The sequence below is a fragment of the Crocuta crocuta genome, unplaced genomic scaffold, assembly GCF_008692635.1.
Source record: "Crocuta crocuta isolate KB4526 unplaced genomic scaffold, BGI_CrCroc_1.0 scaffold322, whole genome shotgun sequence".
In the NCBI taxonomy this organism is placed as follows: Eukaryota; Metazoa; Chordata; class Mammalia; order Carnivora; family Hyaenidae; genus Crocuta; species Crocuta crocuta.
In genome coordinates this window covers 3,435,293-3,455,581 of record NW_027532592.1, presented here as the reverse complement: position 1 = coordinate 3,455,581, position 20,289 = coordinate 3,435,293, and the positions used below count along the sequence as shown (strand labels likewise).

General features: G+C 43.2%; 1 protein-coding gene across 1 annotated transcript in view; it reads right to left on the bottom strand.

Annotated features, from left to right (window-relative positions):
- Positions 1 to 19,541, bottom strand: part of ENAH (ENAH actin regulator) — a 107,428-nt gene extending 87,887 nt beyond the window's left edge. The window contains 1 exon segment of the mRNA XM_077779920.1: positions 19,448 to 19,541. Coding sequence (XP_077636046.1) covers positions 19,448 to 19,494 — 47 coding nt within the window. The 5' untranslated portion in view covers positions 19,495 to 19,541.
- Positions 19,542 to 20,289: the final 748 nt, after the last annotated feature.

Here is a 20,289-nt window from a genome sequence, read left to right as displayed (position 1 = left end):
GGGGCGGGGGGGGGGGAAGTGGGTGCTCATGTGCAATTCCACTCTCTCTGGGCTACGATTTCCTGATCTCCAGAACAGAAAGGCTCCTGAAGTTACCCAAGTCACATCACAAAATAGGAGGACCATGNTTCAAATGAAACTTTTTCAGAAAGTTTAACTATTTAAATGTATCAAGTGGCACTTAAATTCTAGTACAAGAACAAAAACTACAAATATTCTTGTCCAATTATTAAGCCGGAAATGAGTGACTCAGCCTATTATGCTGCTCTGAATTAGTGCTAACAATTTCCAGGAAATTTAACTTACTTGGTATAAGATTATAGTCAAAAACCTGATCTACTAGACAGCCATTTCTCTTCAAAAGCCCCTAAATAAAAACGAAGGCAGGAGATAGAGATGCAACCTGGGTGGCAAAGGGTTAAAGATCCCATTTCTCTCGCAGCCTACAGGCTACCCCGCTAGCAGCTGCCACCTAAGGCGTGACTCTCTCCATGCTCTCATGAAAATGAGCATCCATCTGACCAGCAAAACAAAATGGTAAACAAGGGAAACACACAGCCGCAGCTGGCGGTGGCAGGAGCTCTGCTATTTCAGGGTGCGCCTGGGGCACGAGATTCACAGGAATCCCCCCTACTCCCCTGCTTTCTCCCTCTTGAAAATGATGAGAGAAGCCCTCCAGCCATGCCCTGGACACCAGCGCTGCCCCCAGAAACCACTCCTGTCCGCAAAGAAACCAAGGTTCTCGCAGGTGCACACGACAACGTGAGTCTGTACCCAGAGAGACTACTTTGTGATGGCAGGTGCCCCAGAGCAGCTGAACCCCGAAACCCAGTTCGTCACCCAGGCTGGAGGACACTATACAGAATAATCTTTCTACACCACACAGGTCAAGTGAGAAGACATGTGAGGAGGAAGCCCCACAGACCGTCCGCACAAACCCCTTGGCTATACTCAATCTGAACAAAGTTTCATAAATGACAAACCCATGGCTACACTCATTCTGAACAAAGTTTCATAAATGACTCCTAGGGCCTACAAGGTATGTTCTAAGATCATGGTCTATGGCAATCCAGCTCTAAAGTCAACCTGTGCAACTTTTTATTTAAATCTTTGCTTTGTAACTGGTGGCATTGAGTTTCCCTCTATTTAATGTATTCTACAAGTACAGTATTAGTATTACCTAGTTGCATGCTTCCAAATGACCTTAATGTTCACAAACCTCTGCAAGGTTAGTCAGTGTCTTGATGGCTTTTTTTTTTAATGTTTTATTTATTTCTGAGAGAGAGAGAGACAGCATGAGCAGGGGAGGGTCAAAGAGAGAGGGAGATACATAATCTGAAACAGGCTCCAGGCTCTGAGCAGGCTGTCGGCACAGAGCCCGATGCAAGACTCGAACCCACGAACCGCAAGATCATGACCTGAGCCCAAGTCAGACACTTAACCGACTGAGTCACCCAGGCACCCCTCTTGATGGCTTTTTAAAGACATGGTAGCAGCTGCAAAGGACTGAAGGAACAGGGGCGCAGTTGGTCCCAAACCCCCAAAGGGCTCACGATGCAACAGCCTATGCTGCCGGGCAGTGAAAAGAGAAGGAAGGTGTTTACCTTACAAGAGCATGCCCGTTCTTTCCTATCCAAATGTCAACACTTTGCTCTTAATGATTAATCATTTAGAAAGAGAATATAAATTATACAATCTCCTGCTGTCTTCTAGGAAAATCCTACACAAAAGTACACAGGAACAAGAAAGTGAGAAGGGAGGAGGGGACGAAGAAGAGGAAGAAGAGAGGGAGAAAGACAAAGACATCCTACATTAGCAAGAAGGCACAAAGAATCCTACATTAGCAAGAGCTTCAGCGGAAGAGGGGAGGCCTCACCAAGACCACCAGTGTAATAAGGTACTTGTCTCCTTAGAGAAGGTACAGTCTTCAGTAAATTTTTAAAACCAACAAAAGTAAATAAACATACACGTTTTAAGAGCCAATGGCACTCGTGTGCACACAAAGTATAACCTTCAAATCAAAAGGGAAATATCCATCTATCCAGTGGAAGGTGGGAAGGGTAAAGAGGGGCAAAAAAGAATTAAAAGTGAAAGATATTAAAGACAAAGGCTGGAAAGGCAGTCCCAATAAAATATAAAGCAAAATACAGAAGCATGATAGTCAACAGTAAAAAGATAACTGACAGAAAATTACCATCTTAAACTACTACACTGTGATATTAATATTTGATTCAAGCAAAAATCAATGGATGCTAAACACTGGGATGGAGCTGGTGGACATTCCATCTCAAAGCATCACCCCATGGATGACTTACTCATAATACAGACACACGGGAAAGCAGCACCCCACAGACAACTGACTAATAATACAGAGACACAGAGACCTTTGTAACAAAGAGACGAGATGCATGTGCACCATTGTTAACAAAATGATCAAACTAACATCCCAGAACTGGAGAAAACGGTCATCACAGAGCTCCACATGATGGGCCACAAAGAACACAACATCGCTACATTAACACTCCAGCCTCCAAATATTTAGCCTACATGCATTCGAGAAGAAAACAATTGAACATATCCAAAATAATGGGCATTTAACAAAGCTACTGGCCACAACTCCTCAAAATGGCAATGGCAAGAAAGGGTGGAAAAGGCTGAGGAACTGTTTTCAGAATCTAGATTAAAGGAAACCCAAGAGACCGGATGAGCAGAGGTAACTGGTGAATGGAGGGAGGGGAAGAGCAGTAACGAGTGTTACTGGTAAATTTAAGAAAATCTGTATGAAGGGGCATCTGAGGGCTCAGTCAGTTAAGCGACCGACTTCAGCTCAGGTCAAGATTTCATGATTCATGAGTTCAAGCCCTGTGTCAGGCTCAGTGCTGACAGCTCTCTGCCTCTCTTCTGTTTATGCACTCTCGCTCGCACGCTCTCTCTCTCTCTCATCTCAAATAAACATACATTAAAAAAATTTTTTTAAGAAAATCTGGGTAAAGACAGTACGTTAGACAATGCGCATGAGCATTAAACACCTGGATGGCAGGATGACTTCACTGTGATGACAGAGCGAGTGTCTGTGCTGCTCACATCCAGGGGAGCCACGTGCAGCTCTCAGAGGCTGCACCCACCACACAAATATACAAGAGAAACCAGAAAGAAGATGTGAAAAAGTAGTAACTGGTGAATCTATGTAACAAGTACATTAATTTTCTTTGTAACATTCTTATAACTGAAATCTTTCCCAAAAAAGTAAATTTAGAGGAATGTCAAAAACACATAAAGAGTTTATATACCGATGAAAACAGGAGAATAAGATCTATCCACCATGAACAACTTCACTCTAAACAACATGCCTCGAAATATACCTAACAACTAACAGAACTGTAGGGAGAAAATCAACAATTATTCTTAATTTAACCCACTGCTCAGAACTGACAGATCAAGCAAACAAAATATGAGCAAAAATATCAAAGTCCTGAACAACACAATTAGAAGGCTCAAACTGGAAATACACAGAATGCCACTCCAATCGAAGAGAAAATATGTAGTTCTTCTAGCATATCTGAAATAGTTACATAAATAAACCATGTACTCGGCAAAAGGATGCCTCATTAAATTCCGAAGAGTCTATTTTATAGATTATGCTCTGATATAATGCAAAATCAGAAATGGAATAACAAAACAAGTATTAAAAAATTTGGAAACCAAAAAGTATAATTACAAAACCCTGAAAAAGAAAATCATTAAAAGTAAAGAAACATTTAGAAAACATGTGTTAGAGCAAAGGTGGAACATAAGAGGAAAATATGTGGCTTTAAACACATTTATCAGTAAACAGAAAAGGTAAAAAATTTTAAACCGAAAGAGAAACGCCAAAGAAAGTAAAAAGAAAGAAATCACAAGGAGACCAGAAATCAATACAAATTTAGACCAAAAGAACAAGTGAGGAAGTCAACACCACCAGACCTGTTCATGGTCAATGCTAATGACCCAGGCAACAGGCTGCTGAGAGTGACCAAGAAAAAGAGAAAGAAAACCCAAGAGTAGGGAACTAATTAGATCTTCCTAACACGGGAATTTTAACTAAACAATAATGAATGCATAACCTAAATAAATGCCAAAATTATCACAAGAAAATATAGAGAATTTGAATAGATTGAAAAGAAAAACATCAAAAAATACATCAAAAGATTAAAGAAACCAAAATGACAATGTTCCTCTCACACATAACACACACACACACACACCACATACACACCACACATACACATATCACATACATACCACACATGGACCACTCACTCTCACACACCACACCCACCACATACACACACCACACACGCACCACTCACTCTCACACACAACACATATACACTCACACACCAGACAACACCAACAAAAACTCCTGAGACTATTTTTATTAGGTAAATTCTATCAAGTTTTGAAGAAAGTACTCTTGTCTTAAACCAGTGTATTCAGAAAGCAAAGAGCAAAGGCCACTTAGATTCTTTTATCAGGCTACTGTGATCTTGCTTCAAAAACCAGGTTAAGTTATAGGCTAATTCACTTACAAAAGTAGGTGTATAAATTACTAACCAAACAAACCCAATAGTGTACTTCAAAAGAATATAGATTAAAATCCAATAGTGTACTTTAAAAAAACAATAGATTCTCCATATTAAAAGATAAAAGAAAAAACATTATTATCTCAATAGAAGCAGAAAATCTGAAGGAATCTATTTAGTAATTTTAAAATCTTATCATGCCGAGAACAGACAAGAGCTTCCTCCTCTTGGTAAAGGTTATATACACCACAAAAGCCCATGACAAACAAAAACTTCAGCTGAGCTGCCGGCTTGAGCTGCCCGCTCCCCAGAAGTCAGAGAGGACTGCAGGCCGGCCCGGCGCACGGGAAAGAGAGCAGCGTGCCCGGAGGGAGAGCGCGGGCACCAGGGCCGGCAGCCATCCCGGCCCATCTATCTGAAAGAACCTATGAAATCCGTTCCCCACCAAATCTATATACTTCATGCAACACCAAATCTAGTCAGCTTCTTCAAGAAGCTCAATGAATTAACCAAAGATACTTATGCAAAAATAATGGCTAACCCACATCTAAATCGGGCTGAAAAAGAATAAACCTGCACGATCAGGCAGTGAGACATACTAGTACATTCTGGACGCAACACTGAGAACAGGCAAGTGTGAGCACAAGCACAAGGGCCACACAGGAAAAATGGGAACTTTCTCTGTGACACAGAATGAAATGGTAACTTAATAAAGGCTAAAAGGGCATCACAAATCAATGGCCAAAAGATGGATTGTTTAATCAATGGCTCTTAACTGTCCAAAACGTGAACTCTGCCTGAAAACATTTTTCCCTAAGAAAAATGAGGTAAATAATTTAACATTTAAGATTACACGTGGAACTTTTTTTTTTTTTTTAACATTTATTTATTTTTGAGAGACAGAGAGAGACTTGAGCACGAGCAGGGGAGAGGCAGAGAGAAGGACAGAGAGAGAATCCAAAGCAGGCTCCGGGCTCTGAGCTGTCAGCACAGAGCCCAATGTGAGGCCTGAACTCATGAACTGTGAGATCGTGACCAGAGCTGAAGTCGGATATTTAACCAACTAAGCCCCCCAGGCGCCCTGATGTAGAACTTCTTGAAAACTTCAAAGGATTTTTTTTTTTTAACAACACACACAGTTCTTTACTAGAGTTCAAGTACATGTTTAAAAGCTAGGAAATTATTAAAGGAACAACCCCTGAAAGAGCTTAAGATACCATAGCTTATAGCTACCAAAAAGTTATTTTTAATTATATAATACTCTAAATTAGAGAAAACTGAATAAAGTATACCTTCACACAGAACCTTGTTTTTCTCCAAAACGCAGCTCTGTAAATCCTGAAGTTGAAGGCTAGTGCCACGAGTCACTCTGATTCTCAAAGACAACACTAGTGGCACATCAATCAAAAGTACTGTGGAACGAAGGATGACATTTGTGTTTACCAAATGTAAAGTTTTAAAAATCACTGCATCAGCCAATATACAAAGTCATAAAAATGAAATCACTTTATATAAAATTTCAACAACTTAAGTAGCATATGGCTATGAGACTGAATGTTCAAAATAAAAATTTTCAGTCACTTAAAATTATAAAAAAAAGAAAACCCTGGTAAAATCAGCAATGTGTCACAAAAAAACAAATGAAAATAACCACTGAAACCCTTTTCACATATCAGGTTTTAAGAGGTCAATGTTATTTTTTCCTCTATAATACAGTGTAAAACTTTCTGTGAGAAAGTTCTGCTAGAAATTTCTGCTAGAAACTTCTAATAAGCAAAAACTTGTGTGTATGCCAAAAAAAATTTCAGTAACAGTACACATTACGAGTAAAATATTAGGTCATCGCACTAAATAAACTCAGAATCTTAAACAAGCAATTTTTAGTGGCGGACAATAAAAACAAGAATTCCTTGTCCCTTCATTTTGAAAAAACCAAACTCTTAGGGGGCATTCCAGGCAAATTAATGTCCAGACTCTTCTTACCATTTTTGGCCAATGAAGTTACTACTGTTCCTTTATTCCTTTAGACAATGTTAGTGCCTTGGGAGAGAGGGGACAAGTGGAGCCAGAGAGGAAATAAGGGCTTCTTATAAAAGAGGGTAAACACGCTGGGGGGAAACCCGCACTGGCTGCTACTGGACAAGGGAGTGCTGCACACAGAGCAGTTTACCCACCAGAAATAAACAATAAATGTTTACAGATCCTACGTGTTAACGTGAAACACTGAACTATGTTAACAACAGCATGTATAAGACCAAATAGTACAGGCACCTGGGTGACTCAGTCAGTTAAGCATCTGACTTCAGCTCAGGTCATGATCTCACGGTTCGTGGGTTCGAGCCCCGCATCAGGCTCTGTGCTGACAGCTCAGAGCCTGGAGCCTGCTTCGGATTCTGTGTCTCCCTCTCTCTGCTCCTCCCCTGCTCACGCTGTCTTTCTCTCTCTCTCTCAGAAATAAATAAAACATTTTTAAAAAAATTTTTAAATAGTATCTAGGGGTGCCTGGGTGGCTCAGTTGGTTAAGCATCTGACTTCGGCTCAGGTCATGATCTCACAGTCCGTGGGTTCAAGCCCCGCGTCAGGCTCTGTGCTGACAGCTCAGAGCCTGGAGCCTGTTTCAGATTCTGTGTCTTCCTCTCTCTCTGCCCCTCCCCAGCTCGTGCTGTCTCAAAAATAAATAAACATTAAAAATTTTAAGAAAAAATTTAAAGGGGCGCCTGGATGGCTTAGTTGGTTAAGCGTCCGACTTTCGCTTAGGTCATGATCTCACGGTTCGTGGGTTCGAGCCCCGTGTCGGGCTCTGTGCTGACTGCCAGCTCAGAGCCTGGAGCCTCTTTCGGTCTGTGACTCCCTCTCTCTGTGACCCTCCCCTGCTCGCGCTGTCTCTCTCTCTGTCTCCTTGAAATAAATAAAAAAAAACATTAAAAAAAAAATTTAAAAAAAAAAGAAAAAATTTTAAAAAACAGTATTTAAAAAGAAAAAAAGACTAAACGGTAGAAATCCTTTTTTACTCAGCTGAGTATCACAAAAAAGCACAATATTTTTGTAAATGGGGAAAACACAAGAATTGAATATAAGCATCATTCAGACTGTTTAAGCAAGCCCTAAGTGAAAAGATCACAAAATAGCTACAAGCATACTTCAGTCAATGTTAATTAGACATTACACGAGGGTTGTCCAGGCTTTGACAATTTATACCCAGAGGGGATGATGTCAGCCTACCGTGTTGATTTCTCTCAGGGTTTATGAAAGAAAATCTGCAGAAGAGAAAAACAATTCCAAAAATATGGACCTAGAGCAATCAAGTGCTTGTTTGTCCCTGAAATGCAAATAGGAAATACCAAATTACAATCTTAAAAAACACAAGCACCGTCACAAACACAGGTCAGTTACTGATCTACACTGAAAACCAACACTGAGTTACAAAAGGAGTCCTCTACCCTATGCTGATTCTAAACTAGCATCACAGAATTAGAAAAGCAAAAGCAAAGAAGTAATCATATTCAAAAAATAATTTTACCACTAACTACGATTAGCTGGAAATACATACTATGTCTTGAAGTGGAAAATGTAAGTAAGTAAGTACTATTTAAAATTTTTAGATTCTATCAAATGCTGATGAGATTTCTAGTGAAAAGGTTAGGAATGCCAAAAACAAAGAGCCCTGAATCAAGGACTCTACTCCCAGCCCTTAACTAATTCGAGGGCTGACAGGTAACCTGCACAGTTAGCTTCACTCATGGCCTGGACAGGAGCTTCACTACCATGTCAATTCTTGCAAAAATCACAGGAAGTAGGATTTTGTTGCTATCTCCATTTTGCAGACGGGGACACTGAGGCTCAGATGTTAAATGGCTGGCCTAAGGTTATAAAGGAACGAAGCCATAAGCCCAGGATTCAAACAAGAGCCATTGGAGCCCAGAACACTTTCCTGAAGCACCACCAAGTGTGTATGTATTGGATCTTTTTCATTCCAACTTCTTCAACCGTGCAACAGAACGTTCTAACAAACACAAAAAGAGCAATAGAGTTTTCAGCTATGAAACAAGACAGATCCAGAAGCCATGGAAAAAAGAGATCAATCAATAAAAACAAATGCCCTGATATAAAAATGAACAATTCACAAAACATTTAGAGAAAACAGACAGATGAAAAGTATTCAAGTTCTCTATGGCAAAGAAATGGCAAGTATAACAAGGCATCCTTTGAAACCCCAACAGTGTCAATGTGGGAAAGGGGCCTATCTCGTTGATAAAAGTGGAATGGTACAACCATTTGGAAGGGCTGTTTGTCCTTATAAATCAAGAGCCTCTAAAATGTAGATAAGCGCTGATTCAGCCAATTACATCGTTTACGTTACGTAAAATATGTGTGTTATGTAGATATAAAATGCTAAACCAACAGCCTCTCTGGATGATGGGAAATCCCAACACGGAACTAACTAGATAAACACATTTTCAGATTGAACCTCCTGAAACTGCAGACATTCAGTCACTCGTGAATAGAAATGCATACAGTAATTCTTTAAATATGGATCTATAGTACATTTAAAATTGACTTTTTAAATATTAAAATAGGGGAAAATGTAATACAAAACACACTATTTTAGGAAAAAAGAAAGACCAATAGGAAGAGAATATCTTACAGTCAACTCTATGCTTGGCACCTTTACAGACATTGTCTCTTATTTCCTAACAGTCACCCTGTAACGTATTGTTACTCTCAGTTCACAGATTTGGAAGCAAATCTCAGACAGGTTAAATAATTCAGGGAACCAGTCAAAGGCAAGGCTAATACTCACACCAGACCTCACATATCTGACCTCAAAACCCATGCCATTTCCAATATGTCACACCAATACATTCCTTTCTCATGTGTAATAGAACTGATATTATAAAATAAAATCAGTAACAAAACATCCAGAACATATGAAAAATATGTACATTAAAAACGAAATAATACTGCTTTCAAAGCGCAAGAGATCATGAAAATACCTGTTAGGGACTCAGTTGTATCCCCCGCAAAAAATCCATCTGCTGGAGTACTAACCCCCAGCACCTCAGAATGTAACTGTATGTGGAAGCAGAGTATGTGAAGAGGTAATTAAGGTAAAAAGAGATCAAGCTAGTGGCCCTAAGCCTTCTGAGAAAAGATTAGGACACAAAGGGAAAAAGAGTGTGAGAACACAGCAGTAAGGGAGCCAACCTCAAGCAGGGGAGACAAGCCTCAGAAAAAAACCAAACCTGCCAATACCTTGTCTTGGACGCCCGACCCCCAGGAGCGAGAGAAAACACGCCTCTGCTGATTGAGCCGCCCGTCCGCAGCATTCTGGTGCAGCAGCGGCAGCAGGCTGTACAGCGCTCTACAAACACTCAACACTGTAAAAACCCACACCAGACGTTCCCCTGGTATTAAAGAAAACATGCTCCTTTTAGACAGAGTATCCTAAAGCACCAAAGTATTTTACAAATACTTTTTTTTGAAGTTTATTGATTTATTTTTGAGAGAGAGAGAAACCACAAGTGGGGAAGGGGCAGATAGAGAGGGGGAGAGAATCACTGTCCATGCAGAGCCCGATGTGGGGCTCGAACTCATAAGCCATGAGATCAGGACCTGAGCTGATGCTGGACACTCAATTGACTGAGCCACCCAGGCGCTCCTACAAATACTTTTAAAGAAATATTGTATCATTTTATAAATATTGTAAGTTTAACCTCCTAGAATTACCATGTTAGTTAAAAAGCACTGGTGGCCCATTCAAAATAAGCACGAATAACCTTACAGTCCCAGAACTAGGCCCTCTCACACATGCCCAGCAGAGTAACTAAGCACCTGCCACAGCCCCGCAGGCGGGAAGCCCCTTCCACCTGAAGGGAAAAGCCACCTGCCCCGCCAGCTGCCAGCCTCCCCAAGACCAGGTGCTCAGGTGCGGCCCCACCGCGGAAACTCCTCCCAGCTCACAGCAAAAGAAAAACACAACGAAACAAAGCCTCACACTGAACTCACCACCAAGGGCCCTCGAACACTTGAGAAATCCTCTAACTTGAAAGGTAAGAAACAAAATAGAGAGAAGGGAGAAATTTTTTATAAAACAAAAAGAAGACAATGCAGGGAAGAAGAAAGATTTCATATATATATATAAAATTAATATTTTCAAAAGGAAAATAAAGATATTCACTGGAGAAATAAGAATGTTATTAGGGGGGCACCTGGGTGGCTCAGTTGGCTAAGTATCCAACTTTGGCTCAGGTCATGATCTCACCACTTGAGGGTTCAAGTCCCACGTCAGGCTCTGTGCTGACAGCTCTAAGCCTGGAGCTGCTTCAGATTCTGTGTCTCATTCTCTCTCTGCCCCTCCTGCCACTCTATCACACTTTCTCAAAAATGAATGTTAAAAAAAAATTAAAAGAAAAAGAATGTTATTAGAAAAAATATAGATAGGGGCAACTGGGGGGCTCAGTTAAGATAGGGGCAACTGGGGGGCTCAGTTAAGCGTCTTGACTTCAGCTCAGGTCATGATCTCATAGTTCGTGGGTTTGAGCCCCACGTTGGGCTCTGTGCTGACAGTGCCTGGAGTCTACTTTGGATTCTGTGTCTCCCTCTTTCTCTGCCCCTCCTCTGCTCATACTCTTGTCTCTCTCTCTCTAAAATAAACTAAAACAATAAAAGTTTTTAAAATAAATGAGGAAGAAAAGAGAAAATAATAAAAACAGGTCCAAGAGGCCCCAAAACCCCATAACAAAACTTCTTTCTTTTCAGATAGTCCAGTACCAGAAATAATAATAAATTGCATTAGCACTGAAGGGCGTATGTTTCTAAATTTAGAGCACCCATCAAGAGGCACTTGGTGGCTCAGTCATTCGAGCATCCGACTTCAGCTCAGGTCATGGTTTCATGGTTCCTGAGTTCGAGCCCCACATCAGGCTGGCTGCTGTCAGCATGCAGTCTGCTTTGGATCCTCTGTCCTCCCTCTCTCTCTGTCCCTCTCCCACTTACACGCTTTCTCAAAAAGAATAAAATACTTTAAAAATAAAAAGAAAACATCCATCAAAAGCCAAAGCACATGAATTAGTTTTTTTAGACTCACACTAAGACATGTAAAGTTTCAGAGCACCAGTAATAAAGGCAAGACCTAAAGACTTCCAGGAAGAAAAAGCTGGTTTCTTCTAAAGGCATAAAATTTTTCAGAGCAATTCTGGAAACTTGAAGACACTGGAGTGATGCCTTCAAAATTATGAGGAAAAATAATTTCCAATCTTGACCTCTAGCCATAACCAAATTACCAATCAAGATAAGCAAAAGATATTATTCTTTTCTTTTTTAGTTTATTTTTTAAATTTATTAAGAGACAGAGAGAGAGAGAGAGAGCGCGCGTGCGCAGGGAAGGGGCAGGGGAAGAGGGAGAGAGAGAAATCTCAAGCAGGCTCTGCACTGTCAGCACAGAGCCTAACGTGGGGCTCAATCTCACAAACCATGAGATCATGACCTGAGCTGAGATCAAGAGTCTTAACTGTCTGACCCCCATGGGCGCCCCTCTAGTGTTCTTAAATACTGTATGTCTGTGTCTAAAAGAACTTGCTTCCCCCGCCTCTTTCTTAGAAAGCTACAAGCGGTAATCAATACAGATAAGAGGAAAAGAGACTTCCCAGGACAGTGAAAACTGTACTACAAGAGGGTCTGGCCAAAAAGCAACAGGTCCAAACTGTAACAGAAGGTGAAAGGTATCCAAGAAGAAAATAAAAAACTGCTTAAGGGGAACTGGTCAGTGTTTAAAGGCAAGTTAACCATCAGCGGGAGAGTGTGAGGCTGAGTAAGTGGTGAGTGCATGGAAATCCAAGCACATGAGTGCTAAGATTCACTAAATATGATAAGACAAAGTCATTGGCAAGGTAAATGGGATCCCGGGACACAACACAGCTCAGCTGTGAGTGGTGTTTATGTAATCTTAAGAATACAAATCTCGGTTAACCAGAATTTGTTACATAACTGTATCCACAAGATGAAAAGAAAAACACACATACACCATGGGGAGACCCTGCTAAAAAACTAAACCCATCTTCCGTCAGAGGAAGTCAAGAGATAAACTCTAGAACTGGAGCAAATCAAGAAGTGTTGCAAATACCAGGAAACTGCAGAGGCAAGGAAAAGGCGGTAGCGGTTCCCCTGGAGAGCTGGGTTCTACAGGGAAAAGGCACAGGCGAGGGATTCCTTTTTTTTTTTTTTTCTCCCAATTCTAGGTCCTACAGAACTACTGGACTTCACAAACTATATGCTACTTTGATAAAAATTAAATTTTAGAATCCTGCTTTAAATTTTAAAAATCATGCTTTAGAATATTTAATTACATAGCAAAGTATTCACAGTATGTTGTCAAGGAGGAATCACATTATAGAACATTATTTTCAATTAAAAAAAGAGTCCTGCATAAAAAAAAAAATACCCCGAAAGTGTTTTTTTCCTGCAGTAGCGGCATTATTTTCATTTTCTTATGTAAGCTTTTCTGTATTGTTCAAATTTTCTATAATACACATGCATTATTTTGTAATTCCATTAATTCAAGAAGGAGTAAAAGGTTAGTAGACCCCCAAAACCAAAGAATGAAATTAATACTAATTCCTGCCCCGGTAAATCACTTAGGCCCCACTGTGCAGTTAAAAATAAATTTGTGATTTTGATAAATACTATAAAAATCCTGAGGGACACTCTTAAAATCTAGCAAGAAAACAAAACAATGCCCNGTGCCTCCATTTCATCAGTCTTAAACTTCACACCAAGATTACACGGCTCACAGAGCTGACTTCCAGTTTCAAAACTAGATGGAACGGTCACTTTCTAAGCTTAAAATGTAACCAAAGAGACGGAACAAGGTAACTACTTAAAACTTCCCTCATGTCCAAATCAGAGCTAAAATTAAAAGAGAAAAAAAAAGGCAACCAACAAAACAGATGAAATATTTATAAGACAACTGCTATGAATGCTGGTTTGGGCCCACACGCGCATGCTGGGGCAAGAATACTCGAATGTTCCTGACATTGTAATATCCCAACCTTAACGCAAACGCTCATCAAAAGTAGAATGACAAACAGCAGCATCTCAGAGTGGTGTAAAAGGAACGAACCCTGATGTTAAGGCCAAAGAAGCCAGACACAGAACATCTACTGTGTGATTCTAGTTACAGACATACCCACACACAGGCAAAACTAACCTACGCTGTTACACATCAGACAGTGGTCACCCTGTGGGGAGGGCAGGGGGGGAGCAGGGTTCCGTTCGATTGTGTGCTAGTCACATGGGTCTGCTGAGTCAGTGAAAACGGGGTTAACACTTGGGACATGTGTACTTTTCTGTACACGTTATACTTCAATACAAATTTCAAATCAAAAAATGTTAAGACTCAGATGACAAACAAGCACATGCAAAGGTACTCCAGGGGCGCCTAGGTGGCTCAGTCAGTTAAGTGTCGACTTCGGCTCAGGTCATGATCTCAGAGTTCGTGGGTTCAAGCCCCGCGTCGGGCTCTGTGCTGACAGCCAGCTCAGAGCCTGGAGCCTGTTTCAGATTCTGTGTCTCCCTCTCTCTCTGACCCTCCCCTGCTCACGCTGCCTGCCCCCCCCCCAAGAAATAATAAAAAAAAAAAGTACTCAACATCATTAATTACTAGGGACAGATGAATCACACGCACTAGGATGGCCACCATAAAAACCAAAAAAACCAAGTATAGTACCTAAACACAAGTGTTGGCAGAGGATGTGGAGAAGCTGGAACCCACCACCCCCCCCGCCGGCCACGGGGAAACTAGTCTGGCGCATCGCCAGTAATTTGAACGTGGATTTAGCGCATGACCAGCAATCCCACTCCCAGGTGTATGTCCGAAGAAACTAAAAGAGACACTCACTCAGACACTTGCACACACGTGCCCACAGTAGCTCTACTGACAACAGCCAAAGGCAGAAACAACCCACACAGCCATCTACAGATAGACAACTGAGGCGCAGCCTATCCACACACCCAGCAATGGAGTAAAAGGAATCAAAGTGTGAGTAAAAGTAATCAAAGTGTGAAAACCAGTGAAGAACTGACGCCTGCTAAAACATGGGTAGCCCCTGAGACTTCAGCTAAACAGAACACAAAAAGCCACATATTTTACGATCCCATTTATATAAAATGTGCCGAATAGGCAAATGTGCAGAGTCAGAATGCAGATTCGTGGTTGCCAGGGGCTGGGGGGCGATGGGCAGGAACAAACAAGAAGTGGCTGCTTTGTGGGTACAGGTCTTCTTGGGGTGATGAAATCTGGAACCAAATCGTGTTGTCACACAACATTATGAATATACTCAATGCCACCCAAATGTACACTTTAAAATGGTTCCCAGGGCATGAATTTTATGTTAGGTATTTCACCACCATAAAAAAATGTTTTCAAAAAAAGGTAACACTTAAATGCAGGCCAGGATACAGTAAGCACTCTCCATACACTGGTAATTGGAACATAAACTAAAAACAATCCATCTGCAAAGTATTTTGGCAATTAAGAAGTAATTCATCTTTATCCTAGTTCATATTTCTCCTTCTGAGAGCCCTAAGAAACAAAAAAGCTTTAGATCCAAAAGGGCCCATTGTAACATTCATAATAGCAATACACACACACACACACACACACACCAAAAACAACTAAATGACAAGCCATCAGGAATGGGTAAGCAAGTCAAAAATATAGTTAGAAAATTAATTATGGCAAAACTAAAAACGTTTACTAAAGGTATCTATCATAAAATGGGGGAATGTTGACGTTACAAAGCAAATGTAGGGAATACAAATCCTATAAACAAAAAAACCTCAAAGAATGTTTACTATGAGTTTGCTGTGGACACTGTGGTTTCTTTCTGCTCTCTGTCCCCTGAACAAAGCAAGCTTTCTCATCTCAGGGCCCCTGGACCAGCTCTGCTGACTCAGAGCGCTCTTCCTCCTCACCTCACAGGACTACCTCCTCATCTTTCAGGTCACCTCCAACTTCACCCCTTCCCTACCCACTCCGATGTCAGGCCTCAGTGCACCCCCTGCCCTGCCTTTTCCTACCCCACATTTTATCTTCTTTAGCGTCTATCTATCTAACTGATGTACCAATTTCCTGGTACAGATTTTTCCTCCATTCCTATGAGGACGTCTGCCCCCTGGGTACAGGGCCTCTCACCTTATCTGCACACACACCCCCACCAGAGACTACACCTGCCAGCAGTGACGAATACTGTGAAGCTAATCAACGAATACTAGTTGACTGATTAACATGTTCCCTCTACTTTTCCATAGTTTGTCAATTTTCTATAATAAACACATATAATTGTTTTTAATCCTATTTTTAAATATAAAACTATTTCAATGGATAAATCATTACTTACCAAACCAAATATAGAACTTTGCTGGACACTTCCTAAGGACAAACCAAGGGGTCTGGTTTTCAATCGTAACAACAAAAATAGCTATAAATCCTTATAAAGGATAATGCTCTGGTACACTTTACAGCCTATCTTTTCTCTTTTCAGAAGCTCAGAGACATGTCCCAGATTTCTAGCTCTATCATTCATGCCCTTCCCCCCCCCACACACCGTTTGAGTGGTATTTTAGAAGAGTCACGTTTCGTGAAGCATAAAAACTATTTCAGACCCCACTAGAAACAGTAGGCAAAAGTGCAAACAACGTTGAGAAGTAAATAAATTTAATTTACTCCTATAAGTGAACTTCAAAAAAAAATAAAAGCCTAACTACAATTACTTTTCTGCTGATCTGTAACTGAAATGCAGTTTCATAAGAATATAACTATATTTAGGATCTATAATTATATTTATAGTGTCCATATATAAAAAATTGAAAAGAAAAATTTCCTCTTCTGAAGAGTTGGTTGAGATATTCGAAAATCAAAAGTGCTGGGACACCTGGGTGGCTCAGCTGGTTAAGCAACAGACTCTTGGGGCACCTGGGTGGCTCAGTCGGTTAAGCGTCCGACTTGGGCTCAGGTCATGATCTCGCGGTTCGTGAGTTCGAGCCCCGCGTCCGGCTCTGTGCTGACAGCCAGCTCAGAACCTGGAGCCTGTTTCAGATTCTGTGTCTCCCTCTCTGACCCTCCCCTGCTCACGCTGTCTCTCTCTCGCGCTCTCTCTCAGAAATTTAAAAATCAAAAACAAAAACAAAAAGAAAACATTAAAAGCAACGGACTCTTGATTTCAGCTCAGGTCATGATCTCCCAGTTGTGAGATTGAGCCCCGCTTAAGATTCTCTCCCTCTCTTACTCTGCCCCTCTCCCCTCTCCACACACACACTCTAAAATTTAAAAACAAAAAAATGGGGCGCCTGGGTGGCTTAGTCGGTTGGGCGTCCGACTTTCGCTTGGGTCATGATCTCGCGGTTCGTGGGTTCGAGCCCCGCGTCGGGCTCTGTGCTGACTGCCAGCTCAGAGCCTGGAGCCTGTTTCAGTCTGTGACTCCCTCTCTCTCTGACCCTCCCTTGCTCATGCTGTCTCTATCTCTCTCCTAGAAATAAATAAAAAACATTTAAAAAAAAAATTAAAAAAAAAAAAAAAGTGTTACCATACTGTGTAGAGAACAATGCCAGATTCCAATAAAATACTAGCATTGAAAATTTACTGCTATTATGTTTCCACTAGTGACTGGAAAACTACCCATCAACTAAATCAAGGTTTGAAGACACCAGTTTAGGTGCTGAAAATCTACTAAGCTCAGGCCACAAATGTAACCTGGAACATCAAAACAAAACAGTCCTTTCCATTTATCATTCTATAGTTACCAATCTGCTAACAAATGTGCCAGCAACTTTAAATGTAGATTTAAGTTCTACTCACAATGATACAACCAAATTACACACAGAAACCGTCCAGAATCTTGTACCTTACCCTTCAAGGCTCAGAGAACACCAGAGACCTTCCAAGCAACATGCCTAAGGAACACTCAAAGACCTCCTAGCTTATGACTAGCAGCTTGAAGCCCAAGCCTAAACAGGCACTGGGGTTACTAAGGTCCTGGCTCAGGCTATAGACACTTTATCTGGTATATAAAAGGTGAGCACACACCCACATTCAAAGTACTCACTGCAGGTTCTCATTTCTGCAGTATTAAATGAGTGTTCCCTCAGATGATCAAGAAAGTCGCAAGAGCGCAGTACTCAGTCACAGCGTGGCCATCAATTCAGTCTCTTTTGTAGTCTTGACACAATTAGAACCATCAGAACGGGTGAGATCTCTGACCCACGGATGCAGCCCAAACCCACCAGGCAAGCTTAGGGATTCGAGCGGCCAAGTAAATTCTACAACCAAGGCTTCCAAAGGCCATCAGAATTGAAATTCCAACACAAAACATGAACACACCTTGCCTCATGCTGCCACGCAAACAACAGGAAGGCCTGTGTGCCTTTGCCACTGCCAAAATAACACGCAGCTAATTTTTTTAAGTTCTCCCACCAGCAGCTCATGATTACATCCTGGGCAAGAACTAAAAGAAGACAGAAGCAACACTTTTAATTTGCTCCTTCCTAGCTGTCAACACCTCTTCCAAGGAAGCTCCTCTATCAGTCAGAAGCATGACGAGCCAGCAGGGCTAAGTGACTGTAACCAAGTGAGCGGGGAAAACACGCACCCTTGAGGCAAAGGAACCCGATTTGAGGCACCGGGACGCTGACTTCCGGTACAAACCAGCGCGCCCCTCATCCCCAAGCAGACTGTTCAGCTGCTGCTGCCCCTGCAAAGCTGCCTCCATCCTCCTCCGGACCTTCCCCTGGAGGAAAATGACAACTTCCTAACAGTCGACTTTTCGGCAACTGGCGAAAAGAAAAGGCTAACCATGGGCCAATATCCCTAAAAACTCCCACCAGCAGCAGCTCTTTGTATAAAGGGCTCACCCACATGGCGCCCTTAAAAAAGAATGGCCATCTGGATACAAAACTGACCACAGGAAAGGCTTTTCGTCAACCAGCTGCTAGTGTGGGATTCCCTTCTTCTCCGTCCTCCCAAGAGTACAGCCAGAGCTAAGGGGCCGCAACGGCCTCGGCTCCCACCGTCACTCCTGCCTCACCGCTCTCTAGGGAGTAGTTCACAGATCCCAGAAAGGTGCTCAGGGCCCCCCATGCCTTCCTTCACTCAGTCCTCAAGGTGGGGGGGCAGCCTGCTTAGGCCCAAGCAGAGTCCACCTTGTTCTCCTGTGAGTCACTGAGGAAGCCTCATGGATTCTTCGATTCTGCTTACAACAGAGAAGTGAACAAGGAGAATGCCATCTCTGTGCCTTCAGCTTCCCGTTTTTCGCTACCTTTCAACCAACAGCTACCAGGAAGCCCTTTCAGCAAAACCAGACAAAACCCCAAAGGATGCTGCCACAGGTGGGAGGGAACAGGTTAAGAAGCCAGGGCACCCCGACAATGGGTACCCTGAACTGCAGAGATGGCCAACCCACATCGATTCATCTCCCAAACCGGCATCTGGATTTCCAATTCCGATGAACACCCCTGAACACTCCGTGTGAAGACCGCCACCTTAAAACACTCCCTAGCCGCCTTTGGGGGACAGGGGAAGGCAGGAGAACTAGAGAGAAGACCTAGGGGACCCTGGGGATTAAGGGAAGTCCCCGCCCCCCAGACAGATGAGGCAGCAGCATCAATGGGCCTTCAAAGCCGGGCACCCCGATGTGAGCTCTATATAACGGTGGTCCCGGAGAAGTATTTCTAAGGCATCAGGTCAATGTCGCGGCCCCAGCATGCGTCTAACAGATAAACCACACTTAAAGTACCCGGCAATAATTAAACGTACTGGGCGGAATCACACTTAACTGCCAACAGGGACTAGTATTTTAAGAACATCTCGAATCCCTAAGCTCTCCTCAGCTTACCTGCACCACTTTGGGTTGGAAATCCGGGAGGGCTCGGTAACTGCCATGAGCAAAGGCCGCACAGCCGCCCACGCCTATTCTACGAGTCACACTTCCGGATGTGCGTGCGCTGGGGGTGTGTCCGCGGGGGTGTGCGAGCGCTGGGGGGTNGTGGGTGTGCGAGCACTGGGGGTGGTGTCCACAGGGGTGTGCGTCCGTGTGCTGGGGGATGTCCCTGGGAGTGTGGGCGCAGAGTGGCCGCAGAGCGGGGCTACTAGGCCGCCTCTCCCTGCAGCCCTCCCACGGCCATCGCACNTGGGCTGCTGGCCACCGGCCCGTTCAGTCACGTCCAGGCGGCAGCTCTTTGCTCAGTACGCGGTCCTCGGTCGTCTGACCGCGCCCACCGCTGCCAAGGTGCACCCTGACCCCGACTCACCGCGCGAGGGTCTCTTCACACCCGGGAAGGGGATGCTCCTCGGCCCTCCCGGGAGGGATGCTCCTCAGCCTGGAGCCGCCACCTTGGCCCGGGCTGGCGGGCTCCCAGCCTGCAGCGCGGCCGCTGCCTCGGACCGCCACACCCAGCACGTGCAGGGGCGGAGCCTGGCCGGGCCTCACACGGCCGGACGCACGCAGCGCCACGGCACCTACGGTCGGAGGGCGGGCCGGCGCGTATGCACGCACACACGCACGCGCAGTGGCCACCGCAGAGCAGGTGCAGCGCTCCTCGCACCCCACTGATGGAGACGCCACAGCGGCCCCGCACGCCCAGACCGCGTACCCAGCGCCGGTCTCCCAGCCACAGGAGTCGTCCCAGGCCACGATTAGGGGCATGCTGGGTCCGTTCGTGTGTCTGCCCACGGGAC